The sequence below is a fragment of the Astatotilapia calliptera genome, chromosome 1, assembly GCF_900246225.1.
Source record: "Astatotilapia calliptera chromosome 1, fAstCal1.2, whole genome shotgun sequence".
Classification (NCBI taxonomy): Eukaryota; Metazoa; Chordata; class Actinopteri; order Cichliformes; family Cichlidae; genus Astatotilapia; species Astatotilapia calliptera.
The window spans coordinates 20,341,987-20,361,959 of NC_039302.1; the positions used below are offsets into that span (position 1 = coordinate 20,341,987).

The following is a 19,973-nucleotide window of genomic DNA, read 5'->3' on the forward strand; positions in this document are numbered from 1 at the left end:
TCCCTGACAACTGGCTTCAAACGGCAGTCATCTACATTTTGAGCGGGAAGCCATTCAGCTTTTTGCAGACATAAAACGGTAATGTACACCGCGACATAGTGTGTGTATATATACAGTCAAGCATCTCTGTGCACTTGTCTTCGTCCCTGACGTCAACTTTGAAAGAATATTTTCTGCATGTAGTCTTCGGCTGTAGGAGACCAACAAGTCCAACACCATAAAAAATGGCATTTTTTTAATGGAGTTGGAGCTGTTCCTCCGTGCTTGTATGATCTGTCATAAATACTAGTTATACGCAGCTGGTTCCTCCATCTGTGTCGTCATTTTGTCCTCAGAAGGTTTCCACTTCTAAAGTAGCTTTGTGCACCATCTCTGCCATTCTCCATTGTCTGTCTGTGGAGGAATTTACCTCCCCGTATTAAACCTGCTCATCGAGCCGAGCATTACAGCTCACTAGAAGTCTTCTTGTGGATTATTTTAGGTTTTCGGTGGTCTGAGTAGAGGTCGCCTCGTGTCATTCTCCAGATGTGTGGTGGCCTCAGCCTGGCACACATGCCGTAAGCTTAATGAGCCGTGCCATTAAGGCTCGAGAGGCTCCCATGCCTGTGCTCAGAACATTCCTCCCGTCTCAGCCTACATTACAGGAGAAATAATGGAGTTTAATTTACACACTTAAACCACTGCTGGGTTTATAAGGATGCTAATCCTGGAACGTGTAAAGCTCGGACCCTGAAACCCTTCATGTTTTGTTTTTGTTTCTCTCCCATAAACTTCAGGGCATTTATTTAGGCCACAATATGAGTTACACTTTTTTATTTTCACACAGGGGTCATCTTCCATTTTGCTCAAGGTTTCATAGAGTTCAGTTTTCTCCTCTTTTGATAAAGATGACTCCTGAGAAATCCTTCTGTGTGTCTCTCCTCCAGGTGTCCTACGACGCGGAAGGTTTCTGTGAGAGGAACCGAGACGTCCTCTTTACCGACCTCATCGAGTTGATGCAGAGCAGTGAAATGTAAGTAAATCCTTTTTGCACATTGCACCGACATGTGGCGAGCATTTCTACGGCGCTCGCTTAAAGGGAGTCGTCTTTGTGATCATATGTTTATAATTGAAACCAGCTGAATAAGAGCTTCAGACGTAGCAGTGCATCTGGAAACTGGTGGGATGTAGCAAAAGTGTGCAGGGTGGGGTTATGCCGTGCCCTCTACCCTCAATCGCATCTGCTTGCTGTCCCATAATGCGGTTTTCGGGGTCTACTCAATCTGCCCTTGCAAGTGCAGGTTGTTTGTGGGGTTGTGTCTGTTCCCCCTGTGTTATGCTTTCTTGGGCTTTTTTTGTGTGTGTCGAAGTGGCCATCTGTGTAAACAGCCTGTGTTGTCTGCGCAACCCCTGCAGGTCTCCTTGTAAGGCGCGAAAGGAGGTTATACCAAAATCCCTTTAGGACACATGCTAGAAGATGCGTTGATGCATTTGACACGACATGCAAAGATAAAGAGTCGTACACAGTCACACAATGAGGCGGAAGGAAGCACACCCATTCCTCCAAGCAGCAGGTCCAAACGGAGAAGAAAGGACTGACCAGTATTGTCAGCTGGACAGTATTAGAAGTCTTTGAATCTATTTGTACTGTTGATCCTTTCTTCTGTGTCCAAGCACGGAGTCAGAAGTTTAAAATCAAACAAATCCCAATGTGGGGGAAAACCAGAAAGGGTGTGGGATTTACACCAACATGAAACAGCATTTTGAAATCATACACTAATCAAATGTTAGCCAGAAGTGTGCGTCAATTTAAGATCGAGTTTTACCTGCATCATAGTATCTAAACAAGCCTTTGAAAAAGCTCATTAAATAAATTGGAACTTGACAACATAATAAAAAAACAAGACATCAGCAGTAAGTTAAATAAACGACATTATTAACTAGGCAGGGCTTTAAAAAGGAGTGAGGAGGAAATATAAATTATTATCTTATGATTTTCATAAGGGACCATAAATGACAATGACTTCCCGAAGCTAAAACACGCACACTGTTCCTTTATTGTTACTCCACCGTGTGTGTGTGTGTGTGTGTGTGTGTGTGTGTGTGTGTGTGTGTGTGTGTGTGTGTGCATAGTTTAAATGGTGCTCAACAAAGTAAAAAGGTACTTTGGAAATGTTTGAATCTTGACGGTCGCATGTCTCAAGCTGAGAAGAACCTGAAGATGTGGAAAGTTCACAAATATCTGCCACATTCTGACCAGCAGCAAGAAATCCTGGTGGCTTCACAGCGCAGACATTTACGTAACCACCTAACGAGTGAAGGAACTCTGGTTTGATCCCAGGAGGAGAGACAAGTTCCTCTGGGATTGTGTCAGGAAGAGTATCCAGTTTTTAAAAAATAAAATAAAATAAAATACAAATAAATACATTTAAATTAAATAACATTTTTAATTAAATAGATATATGGATACGAACATGTGGAGCTACATGCTTCAACTACCCCTTGTACACATCCTGGTGTTGTGATGCATTTAAAGTTAATGCTGAACCTCGATCAGGACCATATACTGTATATTAAAGATGGATGTAGTCACTGTGATGTCACTCATCAGCTTGTCAAGTCGTGTTTTGAAGTTTCGACCTATTGTAGGATTTCAGGTGTTGCTATGGTTGTTTTTAGAGCCAGAAGTAATTATATTTTACACTACAAGGTGAAGTGCTGAATGTTATGAAGCCCTGTTAGCAGCTGTGACCACAGTCTGCACACACACAGATTAGTGCTAAGTAACAAATTCTAAAAATAAAATGCTACGATTTCATTTCACCAACAATTAGAGGCACAAACTGTACTTCTTGGAGAGTCTTTTAGTACAAACATCACATCAAGTCATAAAATTTATTTTAAAAAATTGTTTAGATTGAGTAAAGCAGCTATAAATACCAAAAATGTTTGCATCATTTTAACATGGAAGTTTATGGAGACTCAGTTTTTACACTTCCATGCTGGCTTCATTTCTCATGCTCTGGGGTTTCCACCTGAAATCCAAATTATTTGTTATACTGGTGAAGCAGCACAAGTTTACAGTGTCTAAATCCTGTGTTTATGTATATATATTTGGGAGAATGTAAGCAATGTATGAATTCACTTTCAAATATATGAATTTAAAAACAAAGGTAGTTTCTTTAACAATGTCACTCTGTATCTACTACCTAAATCTCTACCGTGAAGTGAAAAACTAGCTTTAGCAGCCCTTTCCCTCATGAGTCATTTCACACTGTCAACAAGCAGCACTTCACTGAAAAATCCCCCTTTAGTTACAGAAAGACGGGAGAAAAAAATACTGGAAGAAGTGGGATTGATACTCTGTCTTATTTTAATGTTCTTCTCTGTTTCTCCTTTTCCAGACCCAGTATCAGTCAAAAGAAATTATTTATTTTATTCTTTGAAGGAATTCCTCAAGTAAAACTATTCACTCGGCCTCTACAGAAGAGGCCTTGTGGGGATTTGCTGCAGAGAAAGCTGTTTGTACAAATACAGCACAGTGTGGACACACACTCACGTTTTTGTTTTTTTTTGCTTTCCCAGCCACCCCCAGCTCAAACTTACTAAATGGTTCAGGAATTTAAATCAGTGACCTTCATCAAGGGTCCTCGGTTCTTTAATCATTAACTACGTTTTTTGTTTGTTTTGTTTTTTTCACTGTCTGGAAGCCTTGGTGTGATTTTTAGCCCTAAAGCTGTTTGTTTTTGTTGATATGAGAATAATAAGAGCTTTTTTCTTTTCTTTTTTTGACCTAATCTCTCACTTTCTGTCCTCCAACAGTAGCTTCATCAGAGCACTATTTCCGGAAAACCTCAATGCTGACAAGAAGGGTCGACCCACAACTGCAGGCAGCAAAATAAAGGTGTGTGAGTGCAGCTGTGCCTTCTGTTTATCAGGGTCACTGTGGAAAAGACCTTTGCTGAGATAATGTGCGTGTTTGCTGTTCAGTGGGATGTCCTTCAGCATTCCCAGTCAGCAAAGAGCCAGTAATTTAGTCACAGACGCGCCAGCCTCATCATTATCTTTCCTTTTTTTGATGTTTGCTCTAATTCCATCCTTCAGAAACAAGCCAACGATCTGGTGAGCACACTGATGAAATGCACGCCGCACTACATCCGCTGCATCAAACCAAATGAGACCAAGAAGCCCAGAGACTGGGAGGAAAGTCGGTGAGTGACTGAATCACTAGCACCCACTCCTTGTTGTCCTGAAAAGTTAAAGATTAAGACACATTCATTAGACGGCTTACAGAGCCAAAACATGAGGGCAGCACTCGAGTGTACACGACCGATCCTGAGGGCGGTCTGAGCAGGAGCAGCCAATCAGTGGCAAGTTTTATGATAACCATGAAAAAGTGATGTTTACAAGAACATGTATGAACCCAAATAAAAATAGCTTGTTGGAAAAAACTAAGTATACCCTTAGTATACCCTAAGATAATCGAATGCACTCGATTAACTGATCATCAGCAAGTGTGAGCGCTTCTATAAAAGCAGTTTTGCCATTTTGTTGGTGAAAATGAAAGTACAATTAGAAAAAGACTGAACAAGTATGAAAAACCTCATCTCGCTAAACAGACCCATGACAGCATGTCCTGTGGACACCAAAATATGCTATTAATATTTCTATGAAACACTTGAAGTTGATCTAAAATGCTCATTTCCTCTAAAATTTCCTCTAAAAAACCTTTTTTTTAGTCCTGCAGAGTTAAGAGTGGAAAAAACTGTCTAAAACTGAGCCTTTAAAGCAGTCTGACCTCATATTTGAGTTGTGCTCATATCAGATACAACCATAGTGCTGTATTATTATATCAGGGGAAAAAAGTAAAAGCATAATAGGTCCACCTCAAGCTGTCTTGTAGAAAACACAATAGAAAATTAACAAATAGATTTAAAAATAAGATGAAATAACAGAAAACTGACTAAAATACAAAGCGAAGACCATTAAAAATGGAGCACGAACACATTATCAAGGACAAAAAAACAGATTAATGACATTTATAACCACAATGAAAGAAATAAAGCACAGAAAGTGATACATTAAAAACAAACGTCTGGGTTTTGTGTTTGTTAAAACTGATCCACAGTCCTATCAAATGTTTAAATCTAATAGAAAACTACCCTGTTTGCAATATGCACCATCACCAAAATGCTGTGTTACGTTATTTATGGCTAATTTTATTACATTTTTCTCTTATTTAAGTATGTATTATAGCACATGAGATCGTTATCCAATTTCTTTTTCTATCTTCACTAAATTTCTTTGCGCTTTTGTCTTTTTGGGGTCTTTTTGTCCCTCTGAAGACATGTGAGACATGTTTCAGGCATTCCCCGTTCTGTATCCCTTTGTTTCAGTTTCCTACACTTTTGTCCCTGTGCTCAGGTTTTGGGTACTACATGTTCACATACAGTCTGATGGTGTATTGTTCGGAGCCTACCGCCTTCCTGTTGTGAGGGTGGATCGTTAATTAGCACCGGAACCGCTGTTTTCACAGGAAGTTTGACTACTTTGTTTGAGGAAAAAGTTAGGAAAGCAACTCATTTGCATACAATAACCTCCGATTGTCCCTTCCTCTAGTATGAGTGGAAGCTTCACGTGATATGAAAAGACTTATAGTTGATTCCTTAGAGGTTAGAGAAAAAGGAATCGGCTGTTATTGATTAGTGTTTGTACACATCACTAAATGATGTGTACAAACACAAAAGTATGAAAAATGAACAAGTTTCATCAATTTGTGGTTTATCTGATACTGAATGAGGTTTTTCTGTCTTTAGGGTGAAGCACCAGGTGGAGTATCTGGGTCTGAAGGAAAACATCAGAGTGAGGCGTGCTGGCTACGCCTACCGCAGGGTCTTCAGGAAGTTCCTCAACAGGTATCAAGCTTTTTCTTTTTCGCCGTGGTTCAAGGTGCACTGTCTGACTAGGCTATGAAAGATACGTTTCATTCTCTCTACTGCTTGTGTCCTGTGCTTCAAACCGAAGTCACACAACTTCTGCTGCTTATCGCCACTCAACTTCGACAGGTACGCCATCCTGACCAAAGAATCCTGGCCAACATGGCGGGGAGACGAGAAACAAGGCGTCCTTCATCTCTTACGGTCTGTCAACATGGACCAGGATCAGTTCCAGCTCGGCCGCACCAAGATCTTCATCAAAGCCCCCGAGTCGGTACGTTTCACCGCTGCGTCTCTTTCGGACTGTCGCATCTTCTCTTTGTGCGTTTGTCCATTTATAATGCAGGGTCTCTTTCAGGAAGCTTTCCAGGAGTGTAAAGCACAAAGTAAAAACTACAGATAGTTTGTAGCAGCTCACATCTCTTGTCAGAGCGTCATCAGCAGGCTGCAAAAAGCCTCAAGTCATCAGTTTTTGCACTGAACACCATAAAAGGACATCAGAGCCCCAAATCACGCTCTAACCCTCGTCACAGGGGAGGAGACTGAACCCGACCCTTGCACCACGTCAGCACTGAGTCACCGCCGCTCTGAAATGAAAACACGAGCGCAGGCTGTGGTTGCAGAGTTTGGGGTGACATCGTAAAGGCTCCTATTTTTTCCACCCAAACTTCTTTAATTCCCCCTCACGATTCTTATGAAAGCAGCACTTGTGTGCAGCCCTGCGCTTTCACTCATTAACATTTGTACACGTCACACAAGGGTAAGCATGCACGCCCACAGATGTATGTTTAGTAGCTTTAAACACAGACATCTTAGTCTCGATTCAGGCCTTACAGCGGATCCTGAATGCCTTTACTTATTTACTGCAGCCGCTCACTGCCAGGAGCCCCCATCCCCCCACGCCACCACACTGAGAGCCACTGAGGTGTGTTTATGAAGCGCAAATATCACATGGGGCGGACCGCTGAAATGAGCTGCCAGGCTTCTCAAAACAAGTCTCTGTGCATGATAAGACACTGACACAAGCTAATGAGCTGCGTGACTGAAGCGTTTTTCTGTCGGCTGTAATAAGTAACGTTTGTTTGACGCCAGGCCAGATGTTGGAGGAGTTTCAGCCCCTCTGTGATGACGGATTTGCTCGTGGCTTACTGTCCATCAGAGGTCCTTTGTAAGCAGAGCTGAGTGACTATGACAGACAGCTCACCTAAAGAGTTATTAAAAAAACTTTTTTATACAGCACTCACAGCTGTTCTTCTGTTTCCTGCTTCATAATAGTGTTTAATCATCAAAGCCACTGAAAGTGTCCTAAACCCCTTACATACAAATGTTGGGCCACAAACTTGGGCTAATTTTCAAACCACACATTAGAAAAGTTGTGTAGTCTTCCAAATAAGATCCATCTCAGATACCTGCTGCTTTTTTGGCAGATGGCATCACATCACCCCACTCCTAGCTTCACCCTTTTAAATTGACTTTTAAGGTTTTTCTGATTGCGTTTAAAGCACATTGTGGTTTAGCACAAGTAACATAGCAGGTATGTTGAGCCCATATGAGCCATTTTGCAGCCTGAGATCATCGTGTGTTGTCCTCCTGGCTGTTTCAAAATCGAGGCGTAGAGCTGAAGGGTAAAAAGCTTTTTGCCATTAGGCCCCCTTCAGCTTTGGAATAACCCGTGACTTCTTTCTTTTTGTAATGTCCTCTCTCTGTCTTCTCTTTCTTCTATCATCTGTCATCATGGTGGATTTGATGATACTTTCTGCATTAATAATTCTATAATTTGACAAGATCTCCAACACCACTGGCTGAAATGCAGCCCCGAACCATGAAAGAGCCTCCATCGCGTTTTAGAGACACTCACTGTTGTACCTCTTCTGCATATATTGATGATGATTTGCACCTTTATATAAGAATGATTTGGGTTTTTGTTTTTATGTTTTTCACTAATTCTTTCAATCTCAGCTTGTCCAGTTTCCTCAGATTTTATAACACTGACTGCTGAGATATGCCAGGTTTTTAGCTAACAGCTCTTTAGGAACCAAAGATACTTTTTTTTTTTTGTGTCAAACTGTTTTAATCGCTGGGTTTACTGTAGATTCAACTAAAGAAATGGGAGCAGATTGTGTTTTTGTGACAGGCTGATAGAAACAAAGTGCCTAAAGATACAACTTAAAATTGTTTTTTTTTCCTAAGTTCTCTGTTATTTGTAGACACAGCACTGGTTCATCCGCAAACCTCTGTGCTTTTTTAGCCTTGACTGACTCAAAGGTCAGTGTTTAGTGTTAAAAATATTTCTTTGAAAATGGTCAGGGTAAAGACTGGAATGAAAATGAGTGAAAAAGCAGGTAATGTACAAAGAAAAACTCTAAAAGACCTTTAGAAAGCCTGGGGAAGGGTCACTTAAGCCCACTTAGTAACAAAATATCAACAAATGAGAGGTAGCTCAAGATTTTTGCTCGGTACTGTTTATCTGGTACTTTCTACTGTTATAATCCATTCCCTAGTATTTGTATAGGGCCTTTACAAATTCAAATTCATCCATCCATCCATCCATTCGCTTATCCTTTTCGGGGTCGCGGGGGGCGCTGGAGCCTATCCCAGCTGTCATAGGGCGAGAGGCGGGGTACACCCTGGACAGGTCGCCAGTCTGTCGCAGGGCCAACACACAGGGACAGACAACCATTCACACTCACATTCACTCGCACATTCACACCTAGTGGCAATTTGGATTATCCAATTAACCTATCCCCACAAGCTGCATGTCTTTGGACGGTGGGAGGAAGCCGGAGTACCCGGAGAGAACCCACGCAAACACGGGGAGAACATGCAAACTCCACACAGAAAGACCCCGGCCTGATGGTGGAATTGAACTCAGGACCTTCTTGCTGTGCGGCAACAGTGCTAACCACTGTGCCACCGTGCTGCCTAAAATTCAAATTCAAATTCAAATTTTATTTGTCACGTACACAGTCATACACAGTACGATATGTAGTGAAATGCTTGGACAACTGCTCGTGACCTAAAGAAAACAAAAAAGGAAAAGGCTATGAATAAGATAGGAAATAAATATGAAAAATTAAAAAAATTATGAAAAATTAAAGTAAGTGAGTACACGTGTAATTAATTAACCATACTCTAAATATATTTATTTATTTATTTATAGTAAATACAGTTGTTTGTTTCAGCACTGCTTCGATTTGAAAAGTCAGCCAGATGTTTGTGTAATAAAGACATTAGGAAGTTTGCCACCATTTCCTTCTCGCTTCCACTAATATTAACCAAAACACCACCTGCTGTTTGCTCCTGGTGTTGTCAGCCGGGAAGTGCAATCACTCTCACAGCCTCTGTGATTTTGTGGTGTCACTGTTTCTGTGACTCAGTGTATTTTTCTGCTTGCAGCCTTTCTGGGTGAAGTTTGATCTGCTGTGTTGTGTTTCGGTCTTGCTTGCGGTTTGTTCCTGTGGCCGGCTCTGTCGATGCCAAGCCTATTGCAGCACCGGGCAGGATGTTTAGTCTGGCAGGGAGAGGGCAGAGAGTGTGATTGCGTGTCCCGACGCCCATCGGGAAATGACATATCCCGGTGACAAGATGAGTCTGCTCATAAGTGCTAGCGAGGACCACAAACACTTGTAATTTTAAGGATTATTGTAATTAAATTCTAAGTTTTTCTACTTTAAAGGGTAAGTGTTAATGTCTTTGAGTCCATCTCGAAGCAAAGATCAGAATCCTGTTCACACTGGACGTTTATAGATATTTTTAGTTTAAACATGTTCACCGTCAGCTCTGCAGCTTTGCAGGGCATCACTCTGTTGATTCAACTGCCAAACAATTTCATTACAACAATCCAAACAAGCTGTGGCTGTTTGTCGTCTGCCAAAAAATGACTGCTGCTATTTAAACAGGTGCAAATGACTTGTTGGCCTATAATCCATCAAATATATCTCTCATGAATGATATCCAGCCATTTAGAGCCAGAAAACGTCCTGTCATAAGGTTAAAGCTGAAATCTGTTTGTTCTGGCAAAGTGACTTTTATATATCCTTTATTTAGCTGGGTAAAATGTGTCGTTGGCATTAAAAATGTATTTTTCTGGAGAGATTTGACCAAGAGGGCAGCAAAAATTGCAAGAAACATAACATAATAGTTCTATACAGATATTTTAAACAACAAACAAACAGGACTGGATCGTCATAAAGATGCTGGCAAAACAGGTGATTTCTTTATTTTATATATATATATATATATATATATATATATATATATATATATATATATATATATATATATATATATATATATATATATATATATATATATATATATATATATATATATATATATATATATATATATATATATATATGACTTTCATAAATCCTGTTGACTATTTACCAATATAAGCAAATATATCACACATGAAAAACACACAGGAACATTGGAAATCACTTTTTGGCATGACACGGGTCTTGTTGTCAGACACCAGCACTTCACTTCTGCACTGTAATAAAAATGACGAGCCGACAGCTCGGTTTGTCTATTTAACTGTACTCAGGTATGTTCTGTATGCATTCCTCCCACTGAGTTCATGTAGGTGTGTCTGTGTTTGGGTTTGTGCAGTGAGCTGAACTCGGCATGTGTCATCCTGAGTCTCGCTCTTTGTCTTTACAGCTGTTTCTGCTGGAAGAGACGAGGGAGCGCAAGTTTGACGGCTACGCCCGGACCATCCAGAAAGCCTGGAGGAAATATGTGGCCCGCAAGAAGTATGTTCAGATGAGGGAAGAAGGTGAGTGAGGGAGCGACTTACTGCCGGAAGTATCTACCTGCCTGGCGCTCCCGCTCTTATCCTCTTTGTCTGGCTTCATTCAGCTTCCGATCTGCTGCTGAACCGAAAAGAGAGGCGGCGACACAGCCTCAACAGAAACTTCGTAGGTGACTACCTCGGTATGGATGACCGGCCTGAGCTCCGGCAGTTTCTTGGAAAGAGAGAAAAGATCGATTTTGCGGACAAAGTCACAAAATACGACCGTCGCTTCAAGGTTGGTTCAATTAAATTTTCAGTCTGGTTTTCCAACAACTGGCAAAATAGTAACATTGTGTTTTCCTTCTTCAAATAGGCAATTAAGAGAGATTTGATCCTGACACCAAAATCTGTGTATCTGATTGGAAGAGAGAAGGTGAAACAGGGGCCAGAGAAAGGGCAGGTGACAGAGGTGCTGAAGAGGCAGATCGATGTGGACAAGATCTTAGCGGTGTCTCTGAGGTGCAAAATGCTTCCTTCACATCTGAGTAACATCATTCAAAAGAAATTATAGTATTGCCTTTTCCAGGTCCAGAGAGCTTACAACTTCTAACTCCTCCACAAAACTCAGAGAGAAAGGTTTTCTCCTGAGAGAATGATGCTAGAGCAGATATTTCCAAACTTCAGGCCAACACGGCACAAAGATGAGACCTTTAGTCCAGTCTTTCATTATCAGTCAGGCAGAAAGTTCAATATTATTTTTATGTTTTCGTAAATTCAATCAGCAGGCTTTCTTCTGCCACCCGACGGGCACGGCTCCGCTAATGACGAGACCAAAGACGAGTTCATGATCTGCAACCCTGAACTGGTGAAGGGGTTAAGAAAATGGATGTGTTATCATTTTATTCGGCTTCTTACCTAACACATTTCCACATGGTTAAGTGGCAAATTTAAGCCTTTACAATTGTATATTCCAGTCTATCTTTCAATTTAAAATAGCAGCAAACTTAATTTCTTTAGTATTTTTATTTTTACTCACATTAAGGAGAATATTGGTGCCATCCTGGATTCATTTCCACTGTCTGGGTCGACTTTGCATGTTCTTCCCATGTCTGTGTGGGTACTTTGCCTTTTCCTACAGTCCAAAGACATGCAGTTAGTGGCATTAAGCTAACTGGTGATTCTAAATTGCCCATAGGTGCGACTAGTTATCTGCCTCTCTGTGTGTTAGCTGTGTGACAGACTGGTGACTTGTCCGGGGTCTACTTCGCCCTATAGCAGCTAGGAGTGGATAAGTGGAAGAAAGTGGATGAAGGGGTACTTTATTTTCCATCACATAACTTTAATGCAGGTTTATTGTAGCTCAAAGCAGGAACAGAAGTCATTATACTGTCTAATAATTAATAGAATTAATAACATGTGCCACACAAATGGCATCCATAAAAACAAATTTGGAGCTTATTCTGTTTACATAAGTCAACTCTAACTGCTACGTCCTGCTGCTACACCACATCCTGCTCTCTAGAAAATCTACCTACAGCAGCATTTTTATTTTGGTGTATTTCAGAATTTACACTGCACAGCCACAAGAAAAGCCACACACTTCATTCGACCCCGTTTAGCTTTGATCACAGCGCGCGATCGCCGTGGCATCGTTTCAGTGTCGCAACAATTATTTCCATCTATAGTTGCATTCTTTTTTTTCGAAGATCTTGCACTGATGATGCTGATGAGAGTCCGACTGCTGCGTAAAGTCGTCTCCATCGTATCCCAAAGGTTCTCAAAGAGGTCGAGAACTCCGGACTCTGGTTATTGAGTGTATTCAGATAGTCAGCTGAACTCATGTCTTTTTGAGCACATGATGTTGCCTAACCTAGACCTGACCAGCTGAAGTAATTCCAGATCATAACCCTGCACCCACACGCTTGCACTTCATCCGCCTTTCTTCTCGTGCCGATCACTCCTGGATCACAGTCGGTCTCATCAGAGCACATTTCCATTGCTTCAGACTCTAATCTTTATGCTCCCTGGCAAATTGAAACTGATAAGTGTGTTTTTATTAAGGCTACACAGCTGTTCTCTTCTTGCTATATTTGTGGAAATGCTCCAACCTTCACTTTTAAACATAGCTGTGAGTTCTACTGTAGATTTTATATATTTTTAATTATGTGATTTCTCTCCGATCTCGATTATTCAGGATTTTTTTCCCCCCCGACCACATTTATCAGAGATGATGGTTCCCTACTACCCGTCCAGGACTCAGTTTTCGTAGTTTCGCCAATCACCTTAGTAGTTTTCTTTCCTCGTTACAGGCCAGCAATTTGACTCCAATGAAACAGCTTTTTTCACGCTTATGAGACTTTAGGATTAAGTAACCTTTTCCCAGCCGAAACATATCAATCGCTGCATCAATCCCTCCAGGTGGTGAAGCTTTTTTTTCCAGTGTATTTTTCTGCTACTTTAATCAGAAGTAAAGTGCACGCTAATATTGTTGATTTTCAAACTTCAGCCCCTGCTCTGCACTCCTCTCCGTTATCTCAAAGCTGATGTTCTGAATCACACGTTTCTATGAGCAGAGGTACATACCAGCAGATATTTGACTGTTTCCAAAACAAGACAACATCTGATTCTGTGGACACTGCACTGCAGAAAGCCATGAATCCACTTCAAAGTCACAGTCTGGATTTGTAATCAAAGAAGTTCCCATGTTGCTGTAAATGTCACACAAGGGACGCGGAAAACATGTGGAGTATATTTAAGCTGCTTGTATATGTTAGTGTTTTCAGGTCTGACTGAAACCAGTTTAGTCCACATCTCCAAAACGTTGCTAAATTACTCAAAAATGCTATAGTGGGGAAAGAACGTTGATCAGTTTATTGTGAAAGTGCGGGGGAAAAAGGAGCTGAGAGACTTATCGTAGCTTTGTCGTTCATGGGAACGCAGCATAGCTCGTTTCAGAGGTGGAGCTGCTGGAGTAACATGTGGCTTTTGAGTCAGCGGGGTAATACAGACCAGGTGGTGCAATGAGCGAAAGCAGGAGTTGTAAAAAGCTCATCAGAGAAAAACCCGACTTCTCTGGGAGGAACAAAGTATCCTTGTGCGGGTTACGGGCTCAAGCTGTCGTCCCTCCTCAGATGTGAGCCGCTTTGTGAGGCTCTTGATGCAAATGTGAAAGCTGATTCTGACTCGTGATCTTGGCTTCTGTCAAAGTTTCACAGAAAACGGAAAAACGGGGAGATTTGATCTGTTATAACACTTAAAGTTTCCCTTGCTTTGTTCGTCCTTTCAGCACAATGCAGGACGACGTCTTGATACTGCACGAGCAGGAGTACGACAGCCTGCTGGAGTGCATTTTTAAGACCGAGTTCATCAGCTTGCTTGCTCAAAGGTTTGAGGAGAAAACCCAGAGGAAGCTACCGCTTAAGTTCAGTAACACGTAAGTAAACACTTCAATAGTAAACATAGAAGCCAAAAGGACAAACAAGACAAAAACAAAGTCCGATGATATAAAAATGTCTGTCGTGTTTCTCAGACTGGAGATGAAGTTGAAGAAGGAGAACTGGGGCTTCTTGAGTGGCGGCGGCTCCAGGCAGGTCACATTTGTCCAAGGTCAGGGAGACATGCCTGTCCTGAAGCCTTCGAGCAAATCTCTGCAGGTCAGCATCGGACCCGGGCTTCCCAAGAATACACGTGAGTATGAACGAACCTGTGGAAAGGTTACCTGCTCTCACAGTGAGCCGTAATCCACCAAATGCTGCGTTTCCTTCTTTGAGAGGTTGTTTGTTTGTGGAGCCATTTCATGCCTTTTTGTGTTACTGAGAAAGAAGTTGTCCCTCCAATTATTGTTAGATCCAAATCCACTGTGGTTGTGAGCAGAGGCAAAACTGCAAAAATGATCTTTTTATCCAACAAATTATGGATCCAACTGTGTTTTAGTTTTGTTTATCTAAATTACAAAGCTGCTGGTTAGTTAATATCTGAATATCTCTCCCCTTTAGGCCCAACCAGGAAGAGCTTCACTCAGAGTCGCTCAAACATGTCCAGAAGCCACCAGCACACCCCATCACGAGCTGCACCGGGACCTCCAGGTACAGCGTCCGAGCAGCTCGCTGGTCACCTGTCCCGAGTGAATCATCTCTCTCACAGCTCACATGACAACAAAGCTTTTCTTTCTGCAGTTTCACACCAGAACGGTGGCATAAAAAACACCAACCATGTCACCAATCAGAGAAATTCACAGCATCACAGCAAGAGGCATCCATCGTCCCACAACTCAGCGCACCCGGTCCTGCCCAGCAACATCAACCAGGTGAAGGAGCGAGGCGGCAGTCGCCAGCAGCCGAACTTAGACTGTCTGAGAGTCCCCGATCAAGGAGCAGCAGGGTGAGAAACCGGCACACACTGTAGCCAAACAGTCCAGGCAGGAACAGACAGACTAACTCACCCACACAAAACAAGGACTTTCCCATCACCGCTTCAAGCTTTTAATTAGTTTAAATTGTGCCTGAACTCCTCATACTGCTGTAAGTTACACCTGTTCTTTAGCGTCTACACTTTGCTTGGTTAATGTTGTCGTCTCCCAGCTTTGAAATAAAAATGTCACAGCTGATTTGTACGTTGAAAGAGTCACCAGCAAGTCAGCAGTCAAGCAAAGCTAGCTTTTATCTCTGACACCTGTTGGCTGAATCTTAATTGTATGACTAACGTGATGTTTCACAGAGCTCAGCTGAAAGAAATCAGCAGTTTATCAACTCATCTTTTTGATTTTCAGCTAAAAACAAATGTCGCTCGTTGTCCTTAAACTTAATGTGACACAGCACTGTTTTAGCTCAGCTTTGAAATCCCATTTGATGAGAATTTACACTTGCACCTTAAACTATGTGGATCTTTTAGTCCCAGGAACTTTTCTCAAAGAATTTAAAGGTTCCTTCTGACTCTTTCTTGCTCTTTGTTGGTTTAAAACCCTAAGTTCCTCAAAAGGTTCCTGTTTCCCGGATAAACTCATGTGGTGGAAAAGTCCTTTTTTTTTCTATTGATTCTGTGTTAATAAACGTATGAAGTCATGTAATTATTTGGCGTTGTGTAACGTACAGTTTTCCTGTGTTTAGATGTCCAATGTCCAAACCCAGTTTCATAAAATAAGACAGTAGTCAGGCTCGTGTCACGAACACAGTTATAAACGTCGTATTAAAATGACTATAGACACTCTCACACATAGCTGTGTTTCTGTATTTTGACATAATTTGGATAATTTATTCTTTTGTAGTCCTGGAGGCAGACCGCCCACTTCAAACGGAGGAATGTGAGTTGGAGTGTTTGCAGTGTTTTGACTGGTGTTTCATGAGTGCAAAAGTTTGCAGCAGCAGGAAATGCTCATGCATATTCTCTTGTATGATTAAAATTCGACTTCCTGTCGTAGTATGCAACTAAGATTTTATTTTATTTTTATTTCCTGCTCCTGCTGCTGCTCTGTTTCAATCAAGTGGGAATTCTTTCTCAAATTTTTTTTTTCATTTGTAAACAAGATTTCTGGGAGGTTGAAAGAATCCTTCTGTGCTTTTATTGATTTATTGATTTATTTTAATATTGGTTCAATTTTAATATCACAGGAGTAAATAATTTTATTGGGTCAATGCATAAGTTACATATGTATAAAACAGGCTGCTTCACTGCCTGTTTAAAGTTCAGTGTATAAAAGACTGATGTGTCATACGGCACTAAAAAGTGAAGCCACTGGAGATGTGCCTCAAACCTGCGTTCTTTTTCGTGGCCAGCAGGGGGCGACCTTTCTGGTTTTAAACAGAAGCCCGGTTGCAGTGAACACTACAGCTCATTGATCTATGGCCTTACTTATTATTTGTTTTTGTTTTTTTGTTGAAGTTGATACATAAGACATCTACAATATAACTCATGTTATAGATTATCCCTACAGGATAAAAAAAAAAACTATGATAAAGCAGGGTACGAGCTCTCTTTGGTCAGAACGTCAGAACACCTGAATGATGATGATGATGGTGAATTTGCTCCGCCTGACCAGCAGGTGGCGCCATAGAGACTGCATCCCTCTTTTATTTACAGTGTACACCGATCAGCTGCAAAATTATACCTAATATTGAGTTGGTACCAAAACAGCTCTGACCTGCCAGGGCATGAACTCCACTAGCCCACTGATGGCCACAACCATCAGGGAATAGTTTCAATGAAAAAGTGTACATGGTCTGCACCAACACTTATGTAGGTGTTACATGTCAAAGTAACATCCACATGGATGGTAGGACCCACGGTCTCCCAGCAGAACACTGTCCAAAGCATCATGCTGCCTCCACCAGCTTGCCTTCTTCCCATAGTGCATCCTGATGCCTGGTCTTTACCAGGTAAAAATGGACACACCTGCCCATCCACGTGTTGTAAAAGAAAACATGATTCATCAAACCAGGCCACCTTCCTATATTGCTCCATGGTTCGGTTCATTGTTGGGCATTTTGTTGGTGGACAGGAGTCAGCACGGGCACCTGGCTGTTCTGGTTATTCTGACTCCTTTCTATCAGAACCAGCTTGAACTTTCTGGCCAATTTGAGCTACAGTAGCTCGTCTGTTAGATCGGACCACAGGAGCCGGCCATTGTTCCACATAAGAGCTGCAGTTTTGAAGGCGCTCTGACCAAGTCACAATTTGGTCCTTCTCAAACTTGCTCAAATCCTTCTAACATCAACCTTGAGGTTTTCACTTGCTCCCAAATACATCCCGTACACTAACTCGCGCCGTGGTGACGAGAGAATCAGGTACAGCAATATGCAAGTAATGGAATGCAGCCAGTATGCAGAAAAAAGGTGCTGCTGACTTGGGATCAGCACTCTGTGCTCCTGAGGGCTTCACAAACACATTTTAGGTTCAGTTGCAGGCATAGAGATGGCATGCACCATATCGCCATCTTGTGTCTGATTTATGAACTGCTGCTATCTCTTTAAAACACTTTCCGTTTGATTACAGTGTTGATTGGAAAATGAAAAATCTTAATCCTCAAATCGGTGTTTCCTGGTTGGTATATGGTATAATGAGATGGTGGTTATGCATGCCCTCGTATTCTGAGATCGACCATAGACAAAGTCACAAACGCGTTTCTCTCTTTGTTTCTCTCGATGTTACCTCAGGGCCCACAGACCGTCAGCCAGCAGGCCTCCGCCGGGAGGAGGACGACCCAAGCCTGCACCCAAACCCAAGCCCCAGGTGCCCCAGTGCAGAGCTTTGTACGCCTACGATGCTCAGGACACAGACGAGCTCAGCTTCAACGCTGACGACGTCATCGACATCATCAAAGAGGGTAAGCGCAGGGCGAAAAAGGCATTCAGGGGCTTATTTGTCATCTATTTTTCATGAGACGCTAATTTAGTCGTGTTTGTCGGCCAGATGTGTCCGGGTGGTGGACAGGACGCCTTCGTGGGAAGCAGGGACTTTTCCCCAACAACTACGTCACCAAGATCTAGGAGCTGCAAGTTTCACAGCACACGGAGGAGAGAACGCTTCATCCCAGCTGACCTTCTCAGAGGAAGGGGCGGAGCTTAGAAGCTTACAGTTGGAGAGAGAAGCACAATGAGACACTTCCTCCACTTTACTGCCTTAGAGTACACGAATGTAACTCCCGGTTACACCAGCAGACTAAAAGATCATCGAGCTTGAAATGAGGCTCTAAAGACAAAGAAGACTGTTTGACCCCAGGGTCTGATTTCTTTTCCCTTCACAGTCCCTCTGAGTACTGAACAAAACTATTTATTGTATTTATAGCTTCTGTGTTCTCCTTACTGTCATTTATATCTTGCTGAGGACTTTTAGCTCAAAACATTTTTGAAGCGCTGGAATGAAATCTGCTAAATCTGTGGGACCAGGCTGTGATTTTTACTCTCAACACGTTGTTTTGTTTAGCTTGTTTTAGATGAAGGTTTGATTGCCGAAGCAAACGTGGATGTGTCCGTGTCAAAAATGAAGTGACTGCTGTTTTACCAGGAAATATTTATTTTTGGTGCAAAACTGTAACTACTTTCCAGGAACACATATTCATTAAATCGCCACACTGTGATTTCTAATGATTAGAAATACCAAAGCAATACCCAAACCAGTCAAAGGGCAGTGTAGTAAAGTGGTTAATCACTATGTCTTTGCTTTTCTAGCACACCAGTATATTAGACTAACAGTAGAGGCCATGTATACTGTAACCTGAGCATGCTGTCTGCGGTCTATTAGCACTTTATTAGCACCGGTACTACCTTGGACACAGACATCGTTCATGCCACAGCCAGTAAGTCAAGTTGATGAAGGACAAGTTGCCAAGATAGCAATAAGTCGCTTTGGTAATTAATTTGTTTACATTAAATGTTAAAAACAGGCATTTTAGATCTGATTCTGTATATGTGTTCATATGTAGGAGGATGCCTGGTGCTGGTTAGAATTTAAATTAAATATTTTTTTGTTTTGTATTTTCTCTGAAGGATTTTAACATGCTGGTTTTCATCTGCCTTTGTTGCTCACAGATCTGCTTTATTTCCTGTTCCGCTCGGTGTGGTTACTATCACAGATCACGGTGAACGGATTTTTGTTTCGTCAAGTGCACCGATTTGCTTTTAGGTGAATTTGTTGCCATTTTTCCCTGTGGCGCTGCAAACTATTTAACTTGTGCTCGACTGTTTCTGCACATCTTTTTGCACTGCTTTCATTACTTACACATTCCTTTTTTTCCCAAATAAAATAACCACATTATACTCTGGTCAGTGACAACTGCTGGGACTTCTGTCATAAAACCTCTGCATCATGAAATATAGTTTGAACAGATGGTGGAAAGTATCCTTGTGCAATACACAACAGTAGATCAGTCCTTTAATAAAGCATGTAATACTGCATATTTAACTGCTTTGGTTTGTTTTATTGTCAAAGAGGCTTTCATGTTGTTTACATCAAATTCTGACCCTGCCATCAGAATCTCACAGCAGATGTTTTTCCAATCTTCAGTTCTGTAAATATTTGGTGAACCTGTGCGATTTGAAGGCTGAGTTTCCTGTTCTTAGCTGACAGGAGTGACACCCACTCCTTAAGGTCAGACGTTTCTACATTCATAGATACTTTTCTTCATACTTTGGATTAGTTTGATTAGTTTTCACTTAATGATGCCTTTCTATCAGCACAAAGCAGTCTGGTCATCGAGACATTCTCTGGTGTCAACAAGGTATTTTCTGTAAATTTTAGAAATTGGTACTCAGACCTGGACCGTCTGTCATCAACATGCACGCCACATTCAAAGTCACTTAAATAACTTTTATTTTTCATTCTGATGC

General features: G+C 41.6%; 1 protein-coding gene across 2 annotated transcripts in view; it reads left to right on the plus strand.

Annotated features, from left to right (window-relative positions):
- The window catches only part of myo1ea (myosin IEa), a 48,236-nt gene extending 28,695 nt beyond the window's left edge, over positions 1–19,541 (plus strand). The window contains exons 15-29 of one of the 2 annotated variants that reach the window (XM_026168753.1): positions 927–1,012; positions 3,802–3,883; positions 4,084–4,190; positions 5,796–5,894; positions 6,045–6,189; positions 10,581–10,695; positions 10,779–10,948; positions 11,027–11,172; positions 13,940–14,086; positions 14,183–14,340; positions 14,649–14,738; positions 14,829–15,033; positions 15,917–15,952; positions 17,802–17,971; positions 18,058–19,541. In XM_026168753.1, the coding sequence (XP_026024538.1) occupies positions 927–1,012; positions 3,802–3,883; positions 4,084–4,190; positions 5,796–5,894; positions 6,045–6,189; positions 10,581–10,695; positions 10,779–10,948; positions 11,027–11,172; positions 13,940–14,086; positions 14,183–14,340; positions 14,649–14,738; positions 14,829–15,033; positions 15,917–15,952; positions 17,802–17,971; positions 18,058–18,134 (1,833 nt within the window). In that variant the 3' untranslated portion in view covers positions 18,135–19,541. The remainder of the gene's footprint in view (positions 1–926; positions 1,013–3,801; positions 3,884–4,083; positions 4,191–5,795; positions 5,895–6,044; positions 6,190–10,580; positions 10,696–10,778; positions 10,949–11,026; positions 11,173–13,939; positions 14,087–14,182; positions 14,341–14,648; positions 14,739–14,828; positions 15,034–15,916; positions 15,953–17,801; positions 17,972–18,057) is intronic. The other variant, XM_026168763.1, reaches the window with a different exon arrangement.
- The last annotated feature ends 432 nt before the right edge of the window (positions 19,542–19,973 follow it).